This window comes from Meriones unguiculatus, chromosome 18 (assembly GCF_030254825.1).
Source record: "Meriones unguiculatus strain TT.TT164.6M chromosome 18, Bangor_MerUng_6.1, whole genome shotgun sequence".
Taxonomy (NCBI): Eukaryota; Metazoa; Chordata; class Mammalia; order Rodentia; family Muridae; genus Meriones; species Meriones unguiculatus.
The window spans coordinates 23,056,399-23,074,963 of record NC_083365.1 but is presented as its reverse complement, the minus strand read 5'-3'; the positions used below and the strand labels follow the sequence as shown (position 1 = coordinate 23,074,963).

Below are 18,565 nucleotides of genomic sequence, written 5' to 3'. Positions count from 1 at the left end.
TTTTTAAACAAATTTCTTTACAGGGAAGCTTCACCTGCTGAAAACATTTTGCAAGAACAGCCTGACTCTAAAGGTAAGTTGAATTGGACAGCGTTGTGACAAATACTAACTCAAATGCATTTCACAAGAACAGTAAATGCTCTTCTTTAATTATAGTAAAATAATTAAAAGAAGAAGAAAGAGTTGGCATAGAGTCTTATTTTGTCTTTAAATAAAGGAATTAATTATAAACACATATAATCCATTATGTGTGATTTGAGAGAATATTTTTATAAGATTTCTTACCTTTTTGAAATACTCAGGACCAGCAGGATATACTGGCAGGTCATGGTGCTTGCTGTGGAGCCCAAACAACTGAGTTTGAGCTTCAGAACCTGTTGACCTTCACGCAGTCACCTGACTGCACAGATATGTAACACGCATGCAAAACAGTTGTTTAAGTCTATGCTCAGGCAGACGTAACGGTATCCAGCCCGGCTTGTAAGGAAAGCAGCTCTTGGAGAGGGGGATATCTTGAACTGTTTTATATTCATATTGGTGTTCTCGTCTGCTAGCAGTATGTTAAAAATATTAGGCTTCCCATCTGTTAAGCTCAGTTGAAAAGATTACACATTTTCCCTTTCCATTTCTTTTCGCATCAGTGATTATTGTTGCGTAAAAGCTATTAAAGGAAAAATGTAAGCTATGAAAAATAAAAGTAAAAAGAGACCTAAGGGCTGGTAAGATGGCTCAGCAAGTGAAGGCAATTGCCTAGTGAACTGGGTTCAAGCCCCACATGCATGGCGGGAAGAAAAACTGACTTCCACAAGTTTTTTTCCTGACCGCCGTATGTTTGCCCACACATGTACACACCAAAAAATAAGTATTAAACAAAAAGACTCAGTACATACAAAAATGGTTTTAAGTGGCAGAACATGAATATCCACTTGAAATTAGTTTTGTAAAAATAAATCTAACGGGCCTCGAACCCTAGCAAACAATCTATAGGGAGCACAAAGCAGGGAGAAGCGTGTTGAACAGTAGGGAGAAAATAACTGGCCAAACCCAGCATGAAGTGACCAAAAAAAAAAAAAGTTGGATTTTTGTGTGTGTGTGTGTTTTTTTTTTTTTTTTATACTTATTTGTGTATGTGTGTGCTTGCATGTGATTGCACATGTGGAGGTCAGGACAGCTCTCGGGAGTCAATTCCCTCTCCCATGTCAGTTCCAGGGATCAAACTCGGTTGTCAGGTACAGTGGCAATAGCCGTTTATCCACTGAGCCACCCCCTCAGCTCCAGAAGGAGGCGTTTGAATCATTGACAGTATACAGATCCTATTATGCGTTTCCATTTTAAAAAAACATTGTAAACAGTTACTAAAATGCCGAACTGGCTAGCTATTCAGAGATTATTAGTTATACAGACACATAATAATTAATAAAAAGATAAATAATAAACCAAAGATAAATAAGAACCTTTTAAATGCTTAGAAAATCATACCGAAATACTTGCAGATGGAATGGCCCTGGACCACTGTCAGGGCCATGCTGTGTTTGGGGAGTAGCGGCATGGCTGGGGAGCATAGATGTATTAAGATCATGCGTATTTAAGTAATTATTATGAAATGATCTACTTTTATATGTTTTCTTCACTATAAGAACAAATCAGAGGCTAGACAGGTGGCTCAGTGGTTAGGAGCACATGTTGCTTACAGAGGACCCAAGTTTGGTCCCCAGGACACAGGTGTGGCTTCAGGGGATCTGACGCCCTTTTCTGACCACTCCAGATACCTGCCTCACTAATGTGTGTGTGCTGTACCCACACACAAGACACACACGTGTGTGCATAATTAAAAAACCTATTTTCAATTATCATTTTTCCTTCAAACAGCAGTTTTCATTACTTTCTATAGTTTTCTTGCATTAAACACTGATAAAACTTTATTCTCTTTCTATAGGTCCCAGTATGCCTTTCTCCATTTTTGATGAGTTTCTTTCAGATGAAAAGGACAAAAGGTTTGGTTTTAATTTGTTTTTTGTTTGTTTGCTTGTTGTTATGTTTTTAAAGAAATAAATCTTCCTATATATGAACACTTTTAACTTAGATTTTAGATTTAAAAATTTTTTTAATTAAAAAAATGTTATGTGTGTTGGTGTTTTGCCTGCATATATATCTGTACACAATTTGTACAGATGGCCAGAAAAGGGTGTGAGAGCCTCTGGAACTAGAGTTACCAAGCTGGTGTGAGCTCCCATGTGGGTGCCAGCAATTGAACCCAGGTCCTCTGCAAGAGCAGCGAGTACTTAACTGAGCTATTTCTCCAGCCCCTTAGCTTAAATTTCTTGAAGAAATGTAGTATGTATTATGTGTATGTATATATGTGTATGTATTTATTACATATATACTACCACATATAATATACACACATGTATTTATGGGGGTTTACATGCCATGGCACATACATGGAAGCCAGAGGACAGCTTTTGTGAATTGGATGTCCATTTCTTCCACTGGGTCTCTCGGGTCGAGCTCAAGTCATCAAGCTTGGACTGCAAAGCACTGTTACCCGCCGAGCCATGTTGTTCCCCAATATTCTAGCCCTGTGAGTGAGGGTAGCCAAGCGCTGTGATACATGTTAAGGGCTGGAAAGAAGGAGTTGAGATAGGAAGACCACGGGTTCAAGGCCAGGCTGGAGTGCATAATACAACTCTATCTCAGCAAACAACCAGAAAGGCGCAAACGAGAGGCTGACGGTTGTTCCTGTCCATGGGCGAGGGAGTGTTAATTGGAGTGTGTCTTTTCCCAGCCCTGCTGCAGACCCTCCACAGGCTCTCAGAGCCCAGCGGAGACCCCTCGCAGTTCTCAAAAGCACGGAAACCATCGCCTCCACTGAGGACACGTCTCCTGATGTCTGTGTAAGTTAACATCCGTGGGCTTAGCGAATTATTTCACTCAAATCTCTCAGGAGTTTAGCATTTGGCTGGTTAGATGGCTCAGTAGGTAAAGGCACTTCCTGCCAAGCCCCGTGACCTGAGATCGATTCCTGGGTCCTACATGGCGAAAGGAGAGAACTGACTCCCACAAGTCGTCCTCTGACCACATGACTCTCCCTGACACACACACATACAAATAAATGTAATAAATTTGAAGTAAAAGTGCAGGGCTAAGTGCCGAGCACGTTAGGACACGCTTGTTGTAATCTCAATGGACGGTGGAAGTAGAGGACCAGGCTAGTGAGTTTGAGGCCAGCTGGAGCACATGGCTAGATCTTATTCAAAAGAAGATGACGGTTAAAGTTAAAATCACTAATTTGAACTAAGCACATAAAAAGAGTTTCAGAATCACGTCACCAAGAAAATACAAATCAGAACCACAGTGAGATACAACGTTGTACCCGTACCCACTGGAATGGCTGTCATCAAGAGATGAATAATAACGAGTGTTTGGGGACAAGGATACAGAAAATCCCACCCTTCATGCATTGCTGGAAGAGAATCTCGAACCCCAGGACAGTTAAGATGACTTTCTCTTGCAGAGGACCGACCTGAGTTTGCTTCCCAGCACCATTTGGCAGCCCATAGCTGGCTGTAATGCCAACCAGTGCTTTACTCTTGTGACTCCCATGGATGCTGCACACACATGATATGCTAACATACATGGAGGCAAAACACTCATACACATAAAATGAAAGAATAAAATAAAAAATAATTTCTAGCCAGGCGGTGGTGGCACATGCCTTTAAATTAATCCCAGCACTCGGGAGGCAGAGGCAGGCAGATCTCAGAGTTCAAGGCCAGCTTGGTCTACAAAGTGTTTGCCGGACAGCCAAAGCTACACAGAGAAACCTTATTTTGGGGAAAAAAAAAATGTTATTTATTTTATGTGCATTGGTATTCTGCCTGCATGATTACCTGTGTGAAAGAAAGTGCTGGAACACCAATAGGCCTGCAGACAGTGGTGAGCTAACGTATGGGTGCTGGGAATTGAACCTGGGTCCTCTGGGAAAGCAGTCAGCTCTCGTAACCGCTAAGCCATGTCTTCAGCCCTCCAGGATACCTTCCATTCTCAGGTAAAATTGTTTGAGAGAGGACATTAAGCAGTTTTTCTGTCTATAGAGTCCTCAAGTCCTATTTTTATTTTATTTTATTTTATTTTATTTTATTTTATTTTATTTTATTTTATTTTATTTTATGAAGTATAGTTTTCTTTGTTAACAAAATCATTTTCCTCAATGCTGTCCTATGCTTTTTAAATTGTCTTCAACTAGAGGTCCTGGTATGTTATTTCTAGATCCCATGTCATTGATCTGATATCGAAGATTAAAAAAAAAGTGTGTGTATGTATATATGTTTCATATCACATATTTGTTGAACTGTCTCAGCTCAACTGTGTTTTGTTTTTTACAGGATGAATTTACAGGAATCGAACCTTTGAGTGAGGACGCCATCATCACAGGTTTTAGGAACGTGACTCTCTGTCCTAACCCTGAGGACACCTGTGACTTTGCTAGAGCAGCTCGTTTTGCATCTACTCCGTTTCATGAGATACTGTCCTTGAAGGGCATCCCTTCCGGGCCTGAGGGGCTGCTGCAGGAAGAGGATCTCGATGGGAAGACCGTGGAGGGTCACCACACTGTGCCGGCCACTATGTATAACCAAACCCTCAGCATCAAGAAGCTGAGGTGATTGGAGTGTGGGCTTCACCGGTCTGTGGGCTAATTCTCAGTTACAGTGACTAGGCAGGAAGCTCTCTTCCAAATGCTTAGAGAGAGACGTCAGTGGAGTTCACACGCTGGTTTGGGTTTGAGGATTAGAAGAAATAATTTTGGGTGGTTCTGAGACCCAGAGGTGCAGGAGAGGTGGCTCAGCAGCTAAGAGCATTTCCTTGTAGAGGACCTGGGTTTGATTCCCAGCACCCACATGGCAGCTCACAGCTGTCCATGATTCCAGTTCTGGGGTATTCATTGCCCTCTTCTGACCCCTAGAGGTACCAAACACATACATGGAGCACAAACTTGTGAGAAAGAACGCTCACATACATACAATAAATAAATCTTAAAGGAAAAAATTTTTTTAATCTATTTCTGATTTGGGAACATTATGTGCTTTAAAAATGAGACTAATAAAAATCATAGCATCTATAAATTATTTTAAAATAAATTTTATTACAAGATTAGCTCAGTGTAAAATTTATAACTTAGAAGTATATAAAGCTGGGGCTAACGAGATGTCCAGTGGTTAAAAGCACTTGCTGCTCTTGCAGAGTCCCAGGTCAAGTTCTGAGTACCCACAAGGAGCTCACAACCCTTCTGTAACTCCAGCTACTGCCATACATGCAGGCAAAGCAGTTATAAAAGAAAATAGAGGGGCTGGAGAGATGGGGCAGAGGTCAAGAGTTTCTGTTGGCTGTTCTTCCAAAGGTCCTGGGTTCAATTCCCAGCAACCACATGGTGGCTCACAACCATCTATAATGAGATCTGGTGCCCCCTTCTGGCGTACATGCAAGCAGGACACTGTATGTAATAGATAAGTATATAGAAAAAGCAAATGGGTCTTTATTAAGAAAATATATAAAGTTCTAGCAAGTTGGAGAATATATCCCTGAGGACAGCTTCACTTTTGTTTTTCGCAGCCCAATTATTGAAGACAGCCGTGAAGCTACTCATTCATCCGGCTTCTCCGGATCGTCTGCCTCTGTTACAAGTACGTCCTCCATCAAAAGCCTTCAGATTCCCGAGAAGTTGGAGCTGACTAACGACACTGCAGGTAGACCCATCCAGCCTGCGGGCATGCTTCTGACCTGCCCAGTAAACGCTGTATCCCTCTGCGGACTGATGGTCAACTAGTGAAGCTGCCACAGTTGTCATATTACCAGATGAACCAGCAGTAACCCAACGTAATTTCATCAGAACCCAAGGCAAATGAATGTGGCCAGATTAGCAGCTTTGATCTGTAGTGTTGGAGTGTTTTCCCAATCCATCACCGCACACCTTTGTTTTGTTTTCTTTTTCCAAGACAAGGTTTCTCTGTGAAGTCCTAGCTGTCTTGGAACTCACTCTGCAGACCACTTTGACTTTGAACTCAGAGATCTGCCTGCCTCTGCCTCCCAAATGCTAAAATTAAAGATGTGTGCCACCACTGCCTAGCCCCCATTCTGTTTTGTTTTGTTTTAAGATTTAATTATTATGTATGCAGTGTTCTGCCTGCACGTACACCTGCATGCCAGAAGAGGGCACCAGATCTCATTATAGATGGTTGGGAGCCACCTTGTGGTTGCTGGGAATTGAACTCAGGACCTCTGGAAGAGCAGCCAGTGCTCTTAACCTCTGAACTGTCTCTCCAGCTCCTCCACCCATTCTGGTTTTTTGTTTTGTTTTGTTTTTTGTTTGCTTTTTAATTCTTTTTTATTTGTATGTGGTGGAGGTGGGAGAATTGGGGGAGATGAGAATAGAGGGAGAGAGAAAGATCATGCAAAGGCCAAAAAAGGGGCATCAGCTCTCTTGGAGCTGGGGTTACAGGCAGTTGTGAGCAGTGAGACAGGAGCCGAACTCAGATCCCCTGGAAGATCAAGTGCTTTTAGCCCCAAGCCATCTGTCCAGCCCCTTTAGTACCATGTGGTGACCATTAGTTTTTATGTTGTTGTTGTTGTTGTTGTTTTTCAATTTCTTTTCTCCTCAGAGAATGCCGTTCAGTCACCCTGGTGTTCACAGTATCGCCTACAAGTGTTAAAATCCCTGCCAGAGTTAGGTGATTGTACAGAGTTGTCTGTGGAAGATAGACCGATGCCTACCTTGGAAATAGGAGAGGAGATTGAGTTTGGTAAGTATGGCTGGACACCTGTTCTTTTGCTTGTGCCAGCGCACAGATAAGTGATTGGAACATCCTAAGCCCTTAGAATGTAGTGTGTCTAACACAGTGATAATTTCATGCCACAGTAACAGCTGTACTTTCGTTTGCCTCTTTTTTAAATATTTTTTTAGGTTTATGTATTTCACCTTATGAGTGTTTTGCCTGTGTGTATGTGATGCCTGTTGTGTCCCTTAGAACTGGGGTTACAGGTAGTTGTGAGCCACCATGTGGTGTTGGGAAGTAAACCCGGGTCCTCTGCAAGAGCAGCAAGTGCCCCTAACTGCTGAGCCATCTGTCCACTCCCCCTTGGATTTTTAAGCGAATGATTTTGAAAAGTATTCTAGATGCCACTTATGGGCAAAAATACTCGGACCTCTCACGCTTAAACCAAGAGGTTAAGTGTGAGGGCCTACATATGTTCACAGTGACTTTAAAATGGAATCAAACCTTTCCAACAGGTAACGAAGATTACTGCATCAAACAGGAGTTCCTAATCTGTGAGGATTACAAGTTACTCTGGGTGGCCCCACGACACTCCGCAGAGCTAACCATGATAAAGGTGAGGCTGACCCTTCGTCAGTGCATTAGCTTGTAAATAAGCAAGGAAGATGGCTGTGCCCATGGCCTGCCAGCCCTGTCTAAGGTCTGCTGGCTCATTTGCCTCACACACGGACTATTTTGTGAAGACTCTCTGTGTCCAAGCATACTAGGCATACTATTGACTTGATCGTGTTGAGGAAGTACGCCCTGGAGTATGTGGACTGCTCCCCTCTGGTCAGATCAGATTCTAGTCTTGTATCGCCCTGAAATCTCATTCACCATTACTGTAGGATAGCTTCATTATGTTTTTCTTACGTTGGACACCCAGATCTCTTTTCCTTCCATTTCTTTTCTTTTTTTTTTTTATTTTTTATTTTTTTAATGATTCCTTATTCATTTTTATGTACATTGCTGTTTTACCTTAATGCAAGTCTATATGAGAGTTGGATCCCCCCGAAACTGGAGTAACAGAGAGTTGCCATGTGGGTGCTGGGAATTGAAGCCGGGTCCTCTAGGAGAACAGCCAGTGCTCTTATCTGAGCCATCTCTCCAGCCTCTCCTTCCTTTCTGTCTTGGCTTAATTCCTCTTCTTTTGGAAAAGGACATCCTTTAGAAGCTTTCTGAGGAAAAGAAGGTAAAGGTTTTTAAATCCTCTGGGTCATAAGATCCCTTATTCTGTGTCTTTTCTTGATCGGTAGTTTGACTGGATAGAGACTTCTTTGTTAATTTTTTTTTTTTTTTTAATTTTAAAGGCTTCTTTTCTAACCTTGTTTGGTTTTGTTTTCTGTTGTTGTTTGTTTGTTTGTTTGTTTTTCCTAAAGTTTTAGAAACTGAACATAGGCATTGCGTAAGCAGATGTCCAAACACTGGGCCACATCTTCCACTCCTCCCTAGCCTTACTTTTGAAGTCATTCGCCACCCTGATCTTTATTTATTTATTTAAGTTCTATTTTGAGCTCAGCAAATCAATTTTGTTTGCAAAAAGGATGTGCTAGGAACCAAACCAAGCACAGACATTGACTTGGTTTTTATTCTAACGTATGTGGCGACTGTGTCTTTTCCCAATTGGCTCGGGCGCAACCTAATATCATTAGCTTTGGGCTAGTTTTAAAAGAATTAGCACAAAGGGAATGAAGGAAAGGGGTCAAGGGTCAGCCACTTCCATGCCATCAAGTTCTAGAAGTGCAGTGGGCTTTGGGGGGAACTAAAGCTTTACCTGTGGGAGTTAGTTGTCATGAGGTGTTTTCAAATAAAGGTCTGTGTAGACCTGGTTGCCCTCAAACAAGTAATCCTCCTGTCTCTGCCTCAGGCATACTTGGATTGCAGGCATGTGTCACCATGCCCATTTATCACTTTAATCCTTTCCAGATTCTGTAAGGTGTTGTTTGTCACCAGCATGGAAGGTCTCTTATCACCCATGTGTTAGGCAGGTAGTCAGCAGACCTTTTAGTCTGGAAGCTCATTCAGTCTTGACATTTTCTTTGCTTTCTCAATTTGTAATTTCTTGTATTAGGGTGTAAGTTTTCCTGTACAATTATTTCTTACTTTAGCATTTAATTATTTGAGTTTGTGTATGTGTGTATAGATCAGAGGATGGCTTGTGGGCCTCTATTCTCCCATCATATGGGTTCTGGGATCGGTGAAAAGCATCTTTACCCTCTGAGCCATCTCACCAGCCCTATTTTGGAGCTGTACTTTCTGGTTACTTCATTGGGTTCTTTACCTACTACCCTTCTCCACACCCATCCCTTCCAACCCCCAACACTAGGTAGGAGAGAAAGAAGGATGGAGAGGAAAGGGGTGTAGATCTCTTTAGGCTATTTCCTGCTGATTAGGGGCGTCGAGTTGCTTGCATCAAGTCCAGTCTTTATCAGGATATCTCAAACTAGCAGCCAGCAATCCAGCAAATTGTAGTCAGCATCCAGCAAAAGCAGCATCAGGGGGAACAGCAGTCACCTTTCTTGGGGCTCTGGCATTGATATACCCACTGCAGAGTCCCCAGAATTCCAACCAAGAACTATCTTCAGCTGGCAAAATCACCTCCCTGCCAGGGTACAGGGCAAATCATGGTCATCTACTGTGGGCAATCTGAAGCTGCCCCATAGTCCACACCTGGGATTAAAACAAAAACACAATCGCAGCCTGGTGCAGCAGTGCATGCCTGTAATCCCAGCACTCAGGAAGGCAGAGGCAGATGGATCAAGCCAGCCTTGAACTAAGACGTGAGTCCAGGAGAGCCAAGGCTACACAGAGAAGCCCTGTCTCCAAAAAAAATAATAATCATATAACAACTGAGTTTTTAAAGAAACCAAGATTCTCACTACACTATTTCCTGTATGTTCTCTCTCTCTCTCTCTCTCTCTCTCTCTCTCTCTCTCTCTCTCTCTCTCTCTCTTCTTCCCTGCACCTATGCTGGGCAGCTCACAAGACCTGTGACTCCGGCTCCCCAGGATCTAAGCCCCTCTTCTGAGGGACCCTGTCCTTGGGTGTACATAACCACACACAAACAAAAGTAAAATATTTTTATTCCTCCTGTAGCTTCTCCTTTGTCTTACTTTCCGTAGTGCATTTGTCTCTTGGTAGCTGGAGGGGATTGCTCCCAAGACACTTCCTACCTGTGCCAGAGACCTCAGCCTGAGGGTGCTCAAGCCCTTTATATAAACTGACATAGTATTTGCAAACAGCCTGTACGCACCCTTCCCTATGCTTTCAGTCATCACCGTGCGGCTTATAATACCTGACATCATGTACAGCCATGTTACTTATCGTGTGCTGTTGACCCACACAACCGCACACCCCAAGTATTCTCCGTCCATGGTTGACTCTTGCACCATACAACCTGTAGATTCAGGCTGATTTCAAACCATAGTTTGTTGTTGTTTCAGACAGGGTCTCACCCTGAAGTCCTGGCTGGTCTGGAACTCAATATGTAGACCAGGCTAGCCTAAACTTGAGTTAGTCCTTCTGCCGTTGCCCTCCTTATAGTTCCCTCCTGCCTTCATGCACGGGTAGTTGAGATTCTGTGTGTGATAGCAAACAGAGCCTGTTTGTCCTTTTGTGTCTGGCTCATTTTACTTAACACAATCCACTTTCCTACAAATAATGCGATTTTGTTCTTTATGACTAAGACACGTGTTTTCCAGCGTGGCATGGTGGTACACACTTTTAATTCGAGGAGGCGGAGGCAGGTGGATCTCTGAGTTCAAGGCTAACCTGGTCTATAGAGAGAGCTCTAGGCCATTCAGGGCTATGTGGTGAGATCATGTCTCCAGTTGGGTTTTCAATCTGCCAGCCATCACCTCATCTTCTAATTGCCCTTACATTTTATATATTTTGTCTCACAGGCATCTTCTCAACCTATCCCGTGGGATTTTTATATCAACCTCAAGTTAAAGGAGCGTCTGAATGAGGATTATGATCAGCTTTCCAGCTGCTGTCAGTACCAAGATGGCCATATCGTTTGGTACCAATATATAAATTGTTCCACCCTTCAGGTTTGTCATAATACTAAAAACATACAATCTAAAATTAAACAAATTTATTCTACATTTATGAAAGACTTTAATACAGAGCTGGTGAGATGGCTCAACAGGAGGCTACTTGCTGGCAAGTCTGACCCAAGTGTGATCCTCAGGACCCAAACTGTGATGAGAGAATATTAAATCCTGTAAATTGTTCTCTTCTTTCCGCTCTCACATCATGGCACGCACACACACGCACACTAATAAATAAATGTAATTAAGAATTTAAGACATTTAATACAAAATTCCTTTCGATTGTCCAGAAATAGACCAGCCAGGCAGTGGTGGTCTTTAATCGCAGCACTTGGGAGGCAGAGGCAGGCTGATCTCTGTGAGTCTGAGGCCAGCCTGGTCAAGAAAGAGAGTTCCAGGACAGCCAGGGCTACACAAAGAAAACCGCTGTCTCAGAAAAACAGAAAAGAAGTAGACCGGTCGTTATTTTTTATTTATTTAACATTCACTCTGTGTGTGTGTGTGCGCACCATGGTGTGTATGTGGAAATTGAGGACAATTACAAGTCAGCTCTCCTTTGAACACATGGTTCCAGGGCTCAAACTTCAGTCAGCAGCCTCGGTGGTAAGTGCAGAGACTGGCTGGCCTCGAACTCATGACCATTCTTCTATCCCAGGCTTCTGAGTGCTGGGATTACAGGTGTTCACCAACATACCATCTCCAGAGAAAGACAAATCCAATTAAAATTTAACCGTTTCGATGGCTCTTTTCTCAGGTGATAGTTCATTGGCTGGTTGGGTTTTAGTGCTGACGATTTTGACCAGCGCCCAGCACAGGCTAGGCAATCACTCTACCGCCGGGCTGCCTTCCCAGCCTTCTCTTCAGAGTGGCTTTGATCATGTACCTATTTGGTATTTTAACCATTTATCTTGAGAGGGGAGAGGGAGGAAGCAGTGAGTCACCTAACTAGAATAAGCATCATCTTATTCAAAGCAAAATGGACTTTTTGTCTTGCCCCTACTGCCTCCCTGCATCCTTTTTACAATACAGACATAATATATCATTTTATTCTCTGCTGTATTCTTCAGGATTTGCTACCAGTTTTTTGTTTTGTTTTCTTTTGTTTAAATAAAACACTTTGTAGACCAGGCTGGCCACAAACTCACAGCAGTCTGCTTGCCTCTGCCTCTGCCTCTGCCTCCCCAAGTGCTGGGATTACAGGCGTGTGCCACCACACCCAGCTACAAAATAATATATATTTTTTAAAGATTTACTTATTTATTATGTGTTGAATGTATACAGTGTTGTGTTTTCATGTACACCTGCATGCCAGAAGAGGGCAGAAGATCTCACTATAGATGGTTGGGAGCCACCATGTGGTTGCTGGGAATTGAACTCAGCACCTCTGGAAGAGCAGCCAGTGCTCTTAACCTCCGAGCCATCTCTCTCTCCAGTCCCAAAATAATATTTTTTAATGTTTTACTTTATTTCCATGTGTGTGTGTGTGCACATCCATGTGAGTATCAGAAGAGCTTGCAGGAGTCCTTTCTGTCTGTCCGCCAGAGATCACAAAGCTCTTCTGGCCTGGCAGCAAGCACCTTTCCTTCATGCTCTTCATCCAGTCTCATTAAATCCTCACAGTCTTAAGGAGGGAGACCTCAGTGCTTACGCTGGGGCGGGGACGCAGGCTGTGTTCCTGTGGGGAACACAAGGAAATGTGCGCAGCAGGCGTCCTAGGGGGTGTGCTACAGAGGTGGCAGCTTGAGGAATAGTTTGCTGTCCTTCTGTTTCCAGGCTCTCCTTCAGCACAGCGAATTCATTACTCACGAAATCATAGTGTTGATTATTCACAATCTTCTGACAGTCGTAGAGAAGCTACACAGAGCCGAAATAGTTCATGGAGACTTGAGCCCAAGGAGTCTGATCCTAAGAAACAGGTTGGTCCCTTTCATTTCCCCACGTCGGCTGCTTTTCTGTTTTGTTTTGTTTTCTGTTTTTGAAAACAAAGGTACTTGTCGTATTTATGCCTTAAAAAAAAATGTGTGTGTGTGAGTGTTTTCTCTGCTTGTATGTCTGCACCACGTGCATGCGTGGAACCCAGCAAGGACAGGAGTAGGGGTCGGGTGGAACTGGAGTGACATGACTGTAAGCTGCCTTGCGGGTGCTGTGAATGTACAGGTGAGAGGGTGCCCGCCTTGCATGGGCAAAGCCCTGGGCTCCAGCTGAGCACCGGGAGAAATGCAAAGGGACATTATCTTTTATTTAAGAAATTGGACAGGAGTATTATCTAGTCATAAGACAATAAATACAGAAGAGCCCTTTTATTATATACGTAAAATGTGTGCTTGTTTGCATGTGTGGATGCGCACCACATGCAGGCTTAATGCCAGTGGAGGGCAGGAGAGGGGCCTGGGATCCCGTGGAACTAACTTACGGGTGGCTGTAGGCCACCATGTGGATTCTAGAAATTGAGCCCCTGTCCTCTGCAAGAGCAACAAATGCTCTTAACCTTTGAGCCACGTTTATCCCCAAGAAAGAGGCTTTTGAAGCACTTTGTTTATTGTGTATGTAACTTGTGATGGAGGGGTTGGGAGACTGCTCAGTGGTAACGTGATTGATAACTTGGGTTTGGTGCCTGGAGAGGGAGAGGAGGAAGAGAAAGGTTTTGCCCATGGCAACGCTAGCAGCTGAGAGAGAGCTAGAGAACGGTCATGCTTCTGTATTAATCTGTGACGCATTCTCTGGAGCTTAGAAAAAATGTTTTAAGTGATCATAGTTCATAAAAGCAAAATTCAGTTGGATCCATGCCGAAAAGAGATGCCGTACATTCCGAAATCCTTCTGCTGCAGAGGTGCGTGATTGATGTCTTGTAAAGCCTCTGTTTGTACCAGTGGGGAACTGGAGGTAACTGATTGAGGAAGGAAACAAAAGGCTATTTTCCCCCCTCAAGCAAATTGTTTCTGGATATTCATTCCTAATATTTTATGAAATACACTAATTGATAGTAAGTTTGTGTTTTGAAGTATTTTCTTAGAAAGTAAGAGATAAGGTTACCAAAAAAGTAAGGTAAAATACCGTATTGGTTTCATTGAAACAGGAAACTTCACGATATAGGTAGCAGTTCACTGGAAAATAACCTCATAAACTTTTTTATTAAACTTCAGAGGTAGGTCCCTTGCCACTTGGAAAGCCCACCTGTTACAGTAAACAAGAAGGGCTCTGACTCCTGTGTGTGGCAGAGCCTACTTCTCATGACAATCCCTGCTGCATAGTATAGAAACTTGAGAATGTTCTGTGGTGACCACGTGCTGTGGTTTAGATTCTGTGGATAGATTCTGTGTGACCAAAGCCATCTTAACCCTTTGGGCTGCCCTTGCCATTACTTCTACATGTACGTTTTCATAACTAACCACTGGAGGGCACTGTTGCCAAGGCTAAGACACACCTGCAGTCCTATTTTAAAAAAAGAGAAGAAAAAAAAGGGGAGGCCAGCTCCGCAGCTGCTTTCACAGCCTGTTTCTATTACCTCCTCTTGAATCTGGCTTCAGAATCCACGATCCCTATGATTGCAGTAAGAACGATCCCGCTGTGAAGATAGTCGACTTCTCCAACAGTGTCGACCTGAGGGCGCAGCTGGATGCTTTTGCCTACAGCGGCTTTCGGACTGTACAGGTCCTGGAAGGACAAAAGATCCTGGAGAACTGTTCTTCTCCCTATCAGGTAAGTGGAGGACAAGCCTGGACAAATATGCCAGACAAGCTGTGAGAGCTGGTATCTCCTGTCACTGACTTGCCTAGAAAAGCTGGCCTAGTTTTCAAATAGTTAATCACCACGCGACTTACAGTTAACCATTTTTCCGTCAAGAACTATAAGCATACACATGTAAATACGGAACTCGGTGACTTAGGTGCTCAGGCCGTCTGTTATTCACCACCCACGTCATGTCCTATGAATTATTCTCTTTGCTTTTCACTCTGCAGTGAGGATAGCAGCCTCTGCTCTTTAGACATCAGAGCTGTGAAGAGTAAATGCAGTGACACATAAAAAGGACATTAGGGCAGATGTAAAGTGTCTTATGCAAACATCTTCTGGCTTAGCTCTAGACAAAAGGTATCTGCGGACTGGGTACGTGGCGTGTGCCTGAAGTGGTCACGTGGGCCGCAGTAGCTCACAGCTGGAGTCCATGAGAGTATAGTAGCTTTGCTGATGTAATTTGGTAATCCACATCATCTGTTGTGTTTGGCTCTTAAAAAAAAAATCCCTTAAGCTGGAGTTGGTGGTGCACGGCTTTAATCCCAGCACCTTCAAGGCAGAGGCAGGAGGATCTCTGTAGGCCAGCCTGGTCTACAGAGTGAGTTCTAGAACAGCCAAGGCTACACAGAGAAACCCTGTCTCAGATAAAAAAAAAAAAAAAAATTCTGTCTCGAAAAGCTAAAATAATAATAATCCCTTAAGCTATCTCTGATCTTTTCTTTGAGGAGCTTGTCCCCATCCTGTAAAGATAAAGGACCATCCACTAAAATATGTCATAAAATGAACAGTTAAGCTCTGCCACACTTTCCAACTCTTATGTAAATAAGTTGACAACAGAGGCAGGGACGGCCTTGGCTCACGGAGCGTTTCGTGATTTCAGGTGGATCTGTTGGGTATAGCCGACGTAGCTCACTTACTGTTGTTCAAGGAACACCTGGATGTCTTCTGGGATGGGCAACTGTGGAAACTGAGCCAAAATACTTCTGAGTAAGTACTGGATCTGGCAGGGTGTCTGCCCATCCTGATAGTCTCCCCTCCCTTCAGCGGCCTCTGCTGTGGAAGGTAACCTTAGTTTTTCTAAACCAAGTTCCGTGATCCCAGTGACTTCTCTCTGCAGGGGACCTAGTGCAGGGCACAGGAGTTGCCAACTGAAAATAAGACAGACTTTTCAGAACCGCGACATATATAGGAGTATGGAGGTTTCTTAATTTAGAGATATTAGAAACATTTTAGAAGAATAATTTTCTAACCAATTGGTGCTAGTTTTGTTTTTGTTTTTCGAGACAGGGTTTGACTGTGTAGCCCTGACTGTCCTGGACTGGCTTTGTAGACCAGGCTGGCCTCAAACTCACAGAAACCCACCTGCCTCTGCCTCCCCGAGTGCTGGGATTACAGGCGTGCACCACCACTCCCGGCTGGTGCTAGTCTTTTTCACAGCTGTTAATCATCTTTGGAAGGAGAGTTAAGTTTCCAGGTTATATACTGATTTTAGACTATCATATATTAAATGAGTAGGCAGAACCAAACCATAGAACAGAACCTCCCGGGACAAAAATAAGTGCTATCTCAGGCCCTCAGTACTTCTCAGGCTTCTTGTGAGCCTGTTAGATAGTTCGTGTGCTGCCAATGGCTTCTCGGCATGAGCTCACCAGGTAATGACTTGCTGCTCATTCTTACGTTTGTTTTAATTTTAAATCAGTGTTGAAGATTTAATGCTCCTTCCCCATTTTCCTCTCCAAAACATTAAGTTGTAATTTCTTCTCCATTTGACTCAGAACTTGGCCAATCACATTCGTCTCTCATGTGTATTTTTAAAATAGGTTTGAGCCTGACCTGTTTTTTAATTCCAGAACTTGGGAAAGGCAGAGGTTCAAGGCCAGCAAGGGCTGCACGGTGAGACCTGGTCTCAAGCCAAAACAAAAATAAATACATTAATGAAATAGCTTGAAGCATGCTTTCAGACCTGAAGGGTTAATAGGCACCTCCAGTTGGCTTTGGACCTGCTAGTGATAGTCAGCACAATCAGAAATAGCTGGGGTAGGTGTCCCTTCTCGGCCCTCCACAATAGCAGGTGTGTTCAGAGAAAAGACAAAAGAAGAAGAAAGCAGGTCACTTTAATCGAGTTCAGGATCCAGGGAACCGTGAGGATGACAGAGCCTGATGTGTGAGTGCTGTCCTTCCCTGGCGTGCTGTCGAGGAAAGCCAGCAGGTACCACTGTAGAGAAGTGCTAGCAGGTGCCACTGCATCTGGGTATACAGAAGAGACCTGTGGGCCCGGGTGAGGGAATGGGATCCCTCGTATGTGCCTTCAACACCACCACGGTAGACTTGTTTTTGAGTTCTTCCCTGAGCTTTCAGAGGAGTGCTTGAACGATCCCCAGCCTTAGAACTCTTGGTACCACCCTACACCGCTTTGGCACATTAATGGACCGCTGAGCCAAACTGAGAAAGAATACCGATTTTCATCTGCCTGAACTTGATAGAAATGATTTTTATATTTTCCTAGGCTAAAAGACGGTGACTTATGGAGCAAGTTCTTTGTACGGGTTCTGAATGCCGGTGATGAGTGCACAGTGTCTGTTCTGAGGGAGCTTGCAGCAGAAATGAACGGGGCTTTTGACACCACATTCCACAGTCACCTGAACAAAGCCCTGTGGAAGGTGGGGAAGGCAATTAGTCCCGCAGCTTTGCTCCTTCAGCAAGACGGGCGGTCGGGTCTCTCACAGGTCCCTGCCTAAGCACGCCTGTGTTGTGGAAGCCGTCCCGGAGATGCTGTAATTTAATGTAGAACACACTTAGACACTTTACTAGCCCTTTTCTACCAGAGGGTTACTCCAAGGAGCACAGCTTTCAGCAGACCACTGTGCCCCGGCAGCCTCGTCTGTTTTATTCAAAATGGAGTCCATACAAATGGGTACTTAACCCTTTTGTCTCTGCTTTCCCCTCTGCTTTTCTCTTTTGTAATTTTTGTAACATGTACTCTCCCACTCACCGTGTATTTCATAATAAAATAGTTTTTGTTAAATTTGTGCTTCTGGCATTTCCTCTGTATTTGCAAACTAAGGTAACAAATGGTTTAATTTTTTTAGGATAAATTATTTTACCATGGAAACTTGTGTATCCTAGATTTAGAACAGCTGCCCTTGGGTTATAACAAGCCAGCTGGCCGGCCATTTCTTCAGAGGTCTCTGGCCTTCTATCAGGTGTCCAGCCGGGAAGGAGGTAAAATGAGGTGCAGAAGACCAACCCTCCTTAAGTTTTAAAGTTGTGTTTCGGATGTGGCTCACAGTTGAGTCTTAAAGCCCTCAGCCACCTGTGGGAATGGGACACTCCATGTTCTGCCATTGTATGCAGAAGGAAGGAAGGATTGCCGAGGAGATAGTCTCACACAGACTCGAGGAAGCAGGGGCCAGAACATGAAGAGCGCTCTGAAGTGTGTACTCTGTGGAAGAGAGCAATTCTGATGGAACACTGGACACCCAGAGGGGAGCATCAGCTCTCACAGCCTTGAGGGTTTTGTTGTTTCAGTAGGAGTAATAAAACCACCTATTTCTTTCATATTAAGGCATCAGTAACCTAATGTTCATCCTTGCTGGTGCCTCATGGTTCCGCTCTACTTGTCACTGATATTGCTAGAAATCAAATAGCCCAATTAAATGTCTCAACTGACAATATTAAGCAAAAACCGTACAGGTCAACCTGGAAGACATGATTTGGGCCTGAAAGACAATTAAGAAATATTTTCTCTCAGCCAAAATACAGCTCTTCAAACATCCTCAACTTCCCTTTTATACTGAAGATATAAAATGATGAAACTTTCTGTAATCAAACCCCTCTCTGCTCTGCTCTGCCTAGTTCTCAGTTCTCCACATTGCCCAGGAAATTTGGAGCCTTTAACTTAGGTAAGCTTCCATCTAGAGAATCCTTCAGCAGAGTAGGCAGCCAAGTTACTGTGTGGACAAACCTTTGTTT

At 43.6% G+C, this 18,565-nt stretch overlaps 1 protein-coding gene across 3 annotated transcripts in view; it reads left to right on the top strand.

Moving 5' to 3' along the window:
- Bub1b (BUB1 mitotic checkpoint serine/threonine kinase B) overlaps positions 1–17,618 on the top strand; it is a 47,686-nt gene extending 30,068 nt beyond the window's left edge. For all 3 annotated transcript variants that reach the window (XM_060371452.1, XM_060371451.1, XM_060371453.1), the window contains 12 exons: positions 24–73; positions 1,937–1,994; positions 2,786–2,894; positions 4,386–4,660; positions 5,611–5,744; positions 6,657–6,797; positions 7,286–7,386; positions 10,712–10,861; positions 12,635–12,777; positions 14,389–14,560; positions 15,474–15,580; positions 17,100–17,618. In XM_060371452.1, the coding sequence (XP_060227435.1) occupies positions 24–73; positions 1,937–1,994; positions 2,786–2,894; positions 4,386–4,660; positions 5,611–5,744; positions 6,657–6,797; positions 7,286–7,386; positions 10,712–10,861; positions 12,635–12,777; positions 14,389–14,560; positions 15,474–15,580; positions 17,100–17,331 (1,672 nt within the window). In that variant the 3' untranslated portion in view covers positions 17,332–17,618. The remainder of the gene's footprint in view (positions 1–23; positions 74–1,936; positions 1,995–2,785; positions 2,895–4,385; positions 4,661–5,610; positions 5,745–6,656; positions 6,798–7,285; positions 7,387–10,711; positions 10,862–12,634; positions 12,778–14,388; positions 14,561–15,473; positions 15,581–17,099) is intronic.
- Positions 17,619–18,565: the final 947 nt, after the last annotated feature.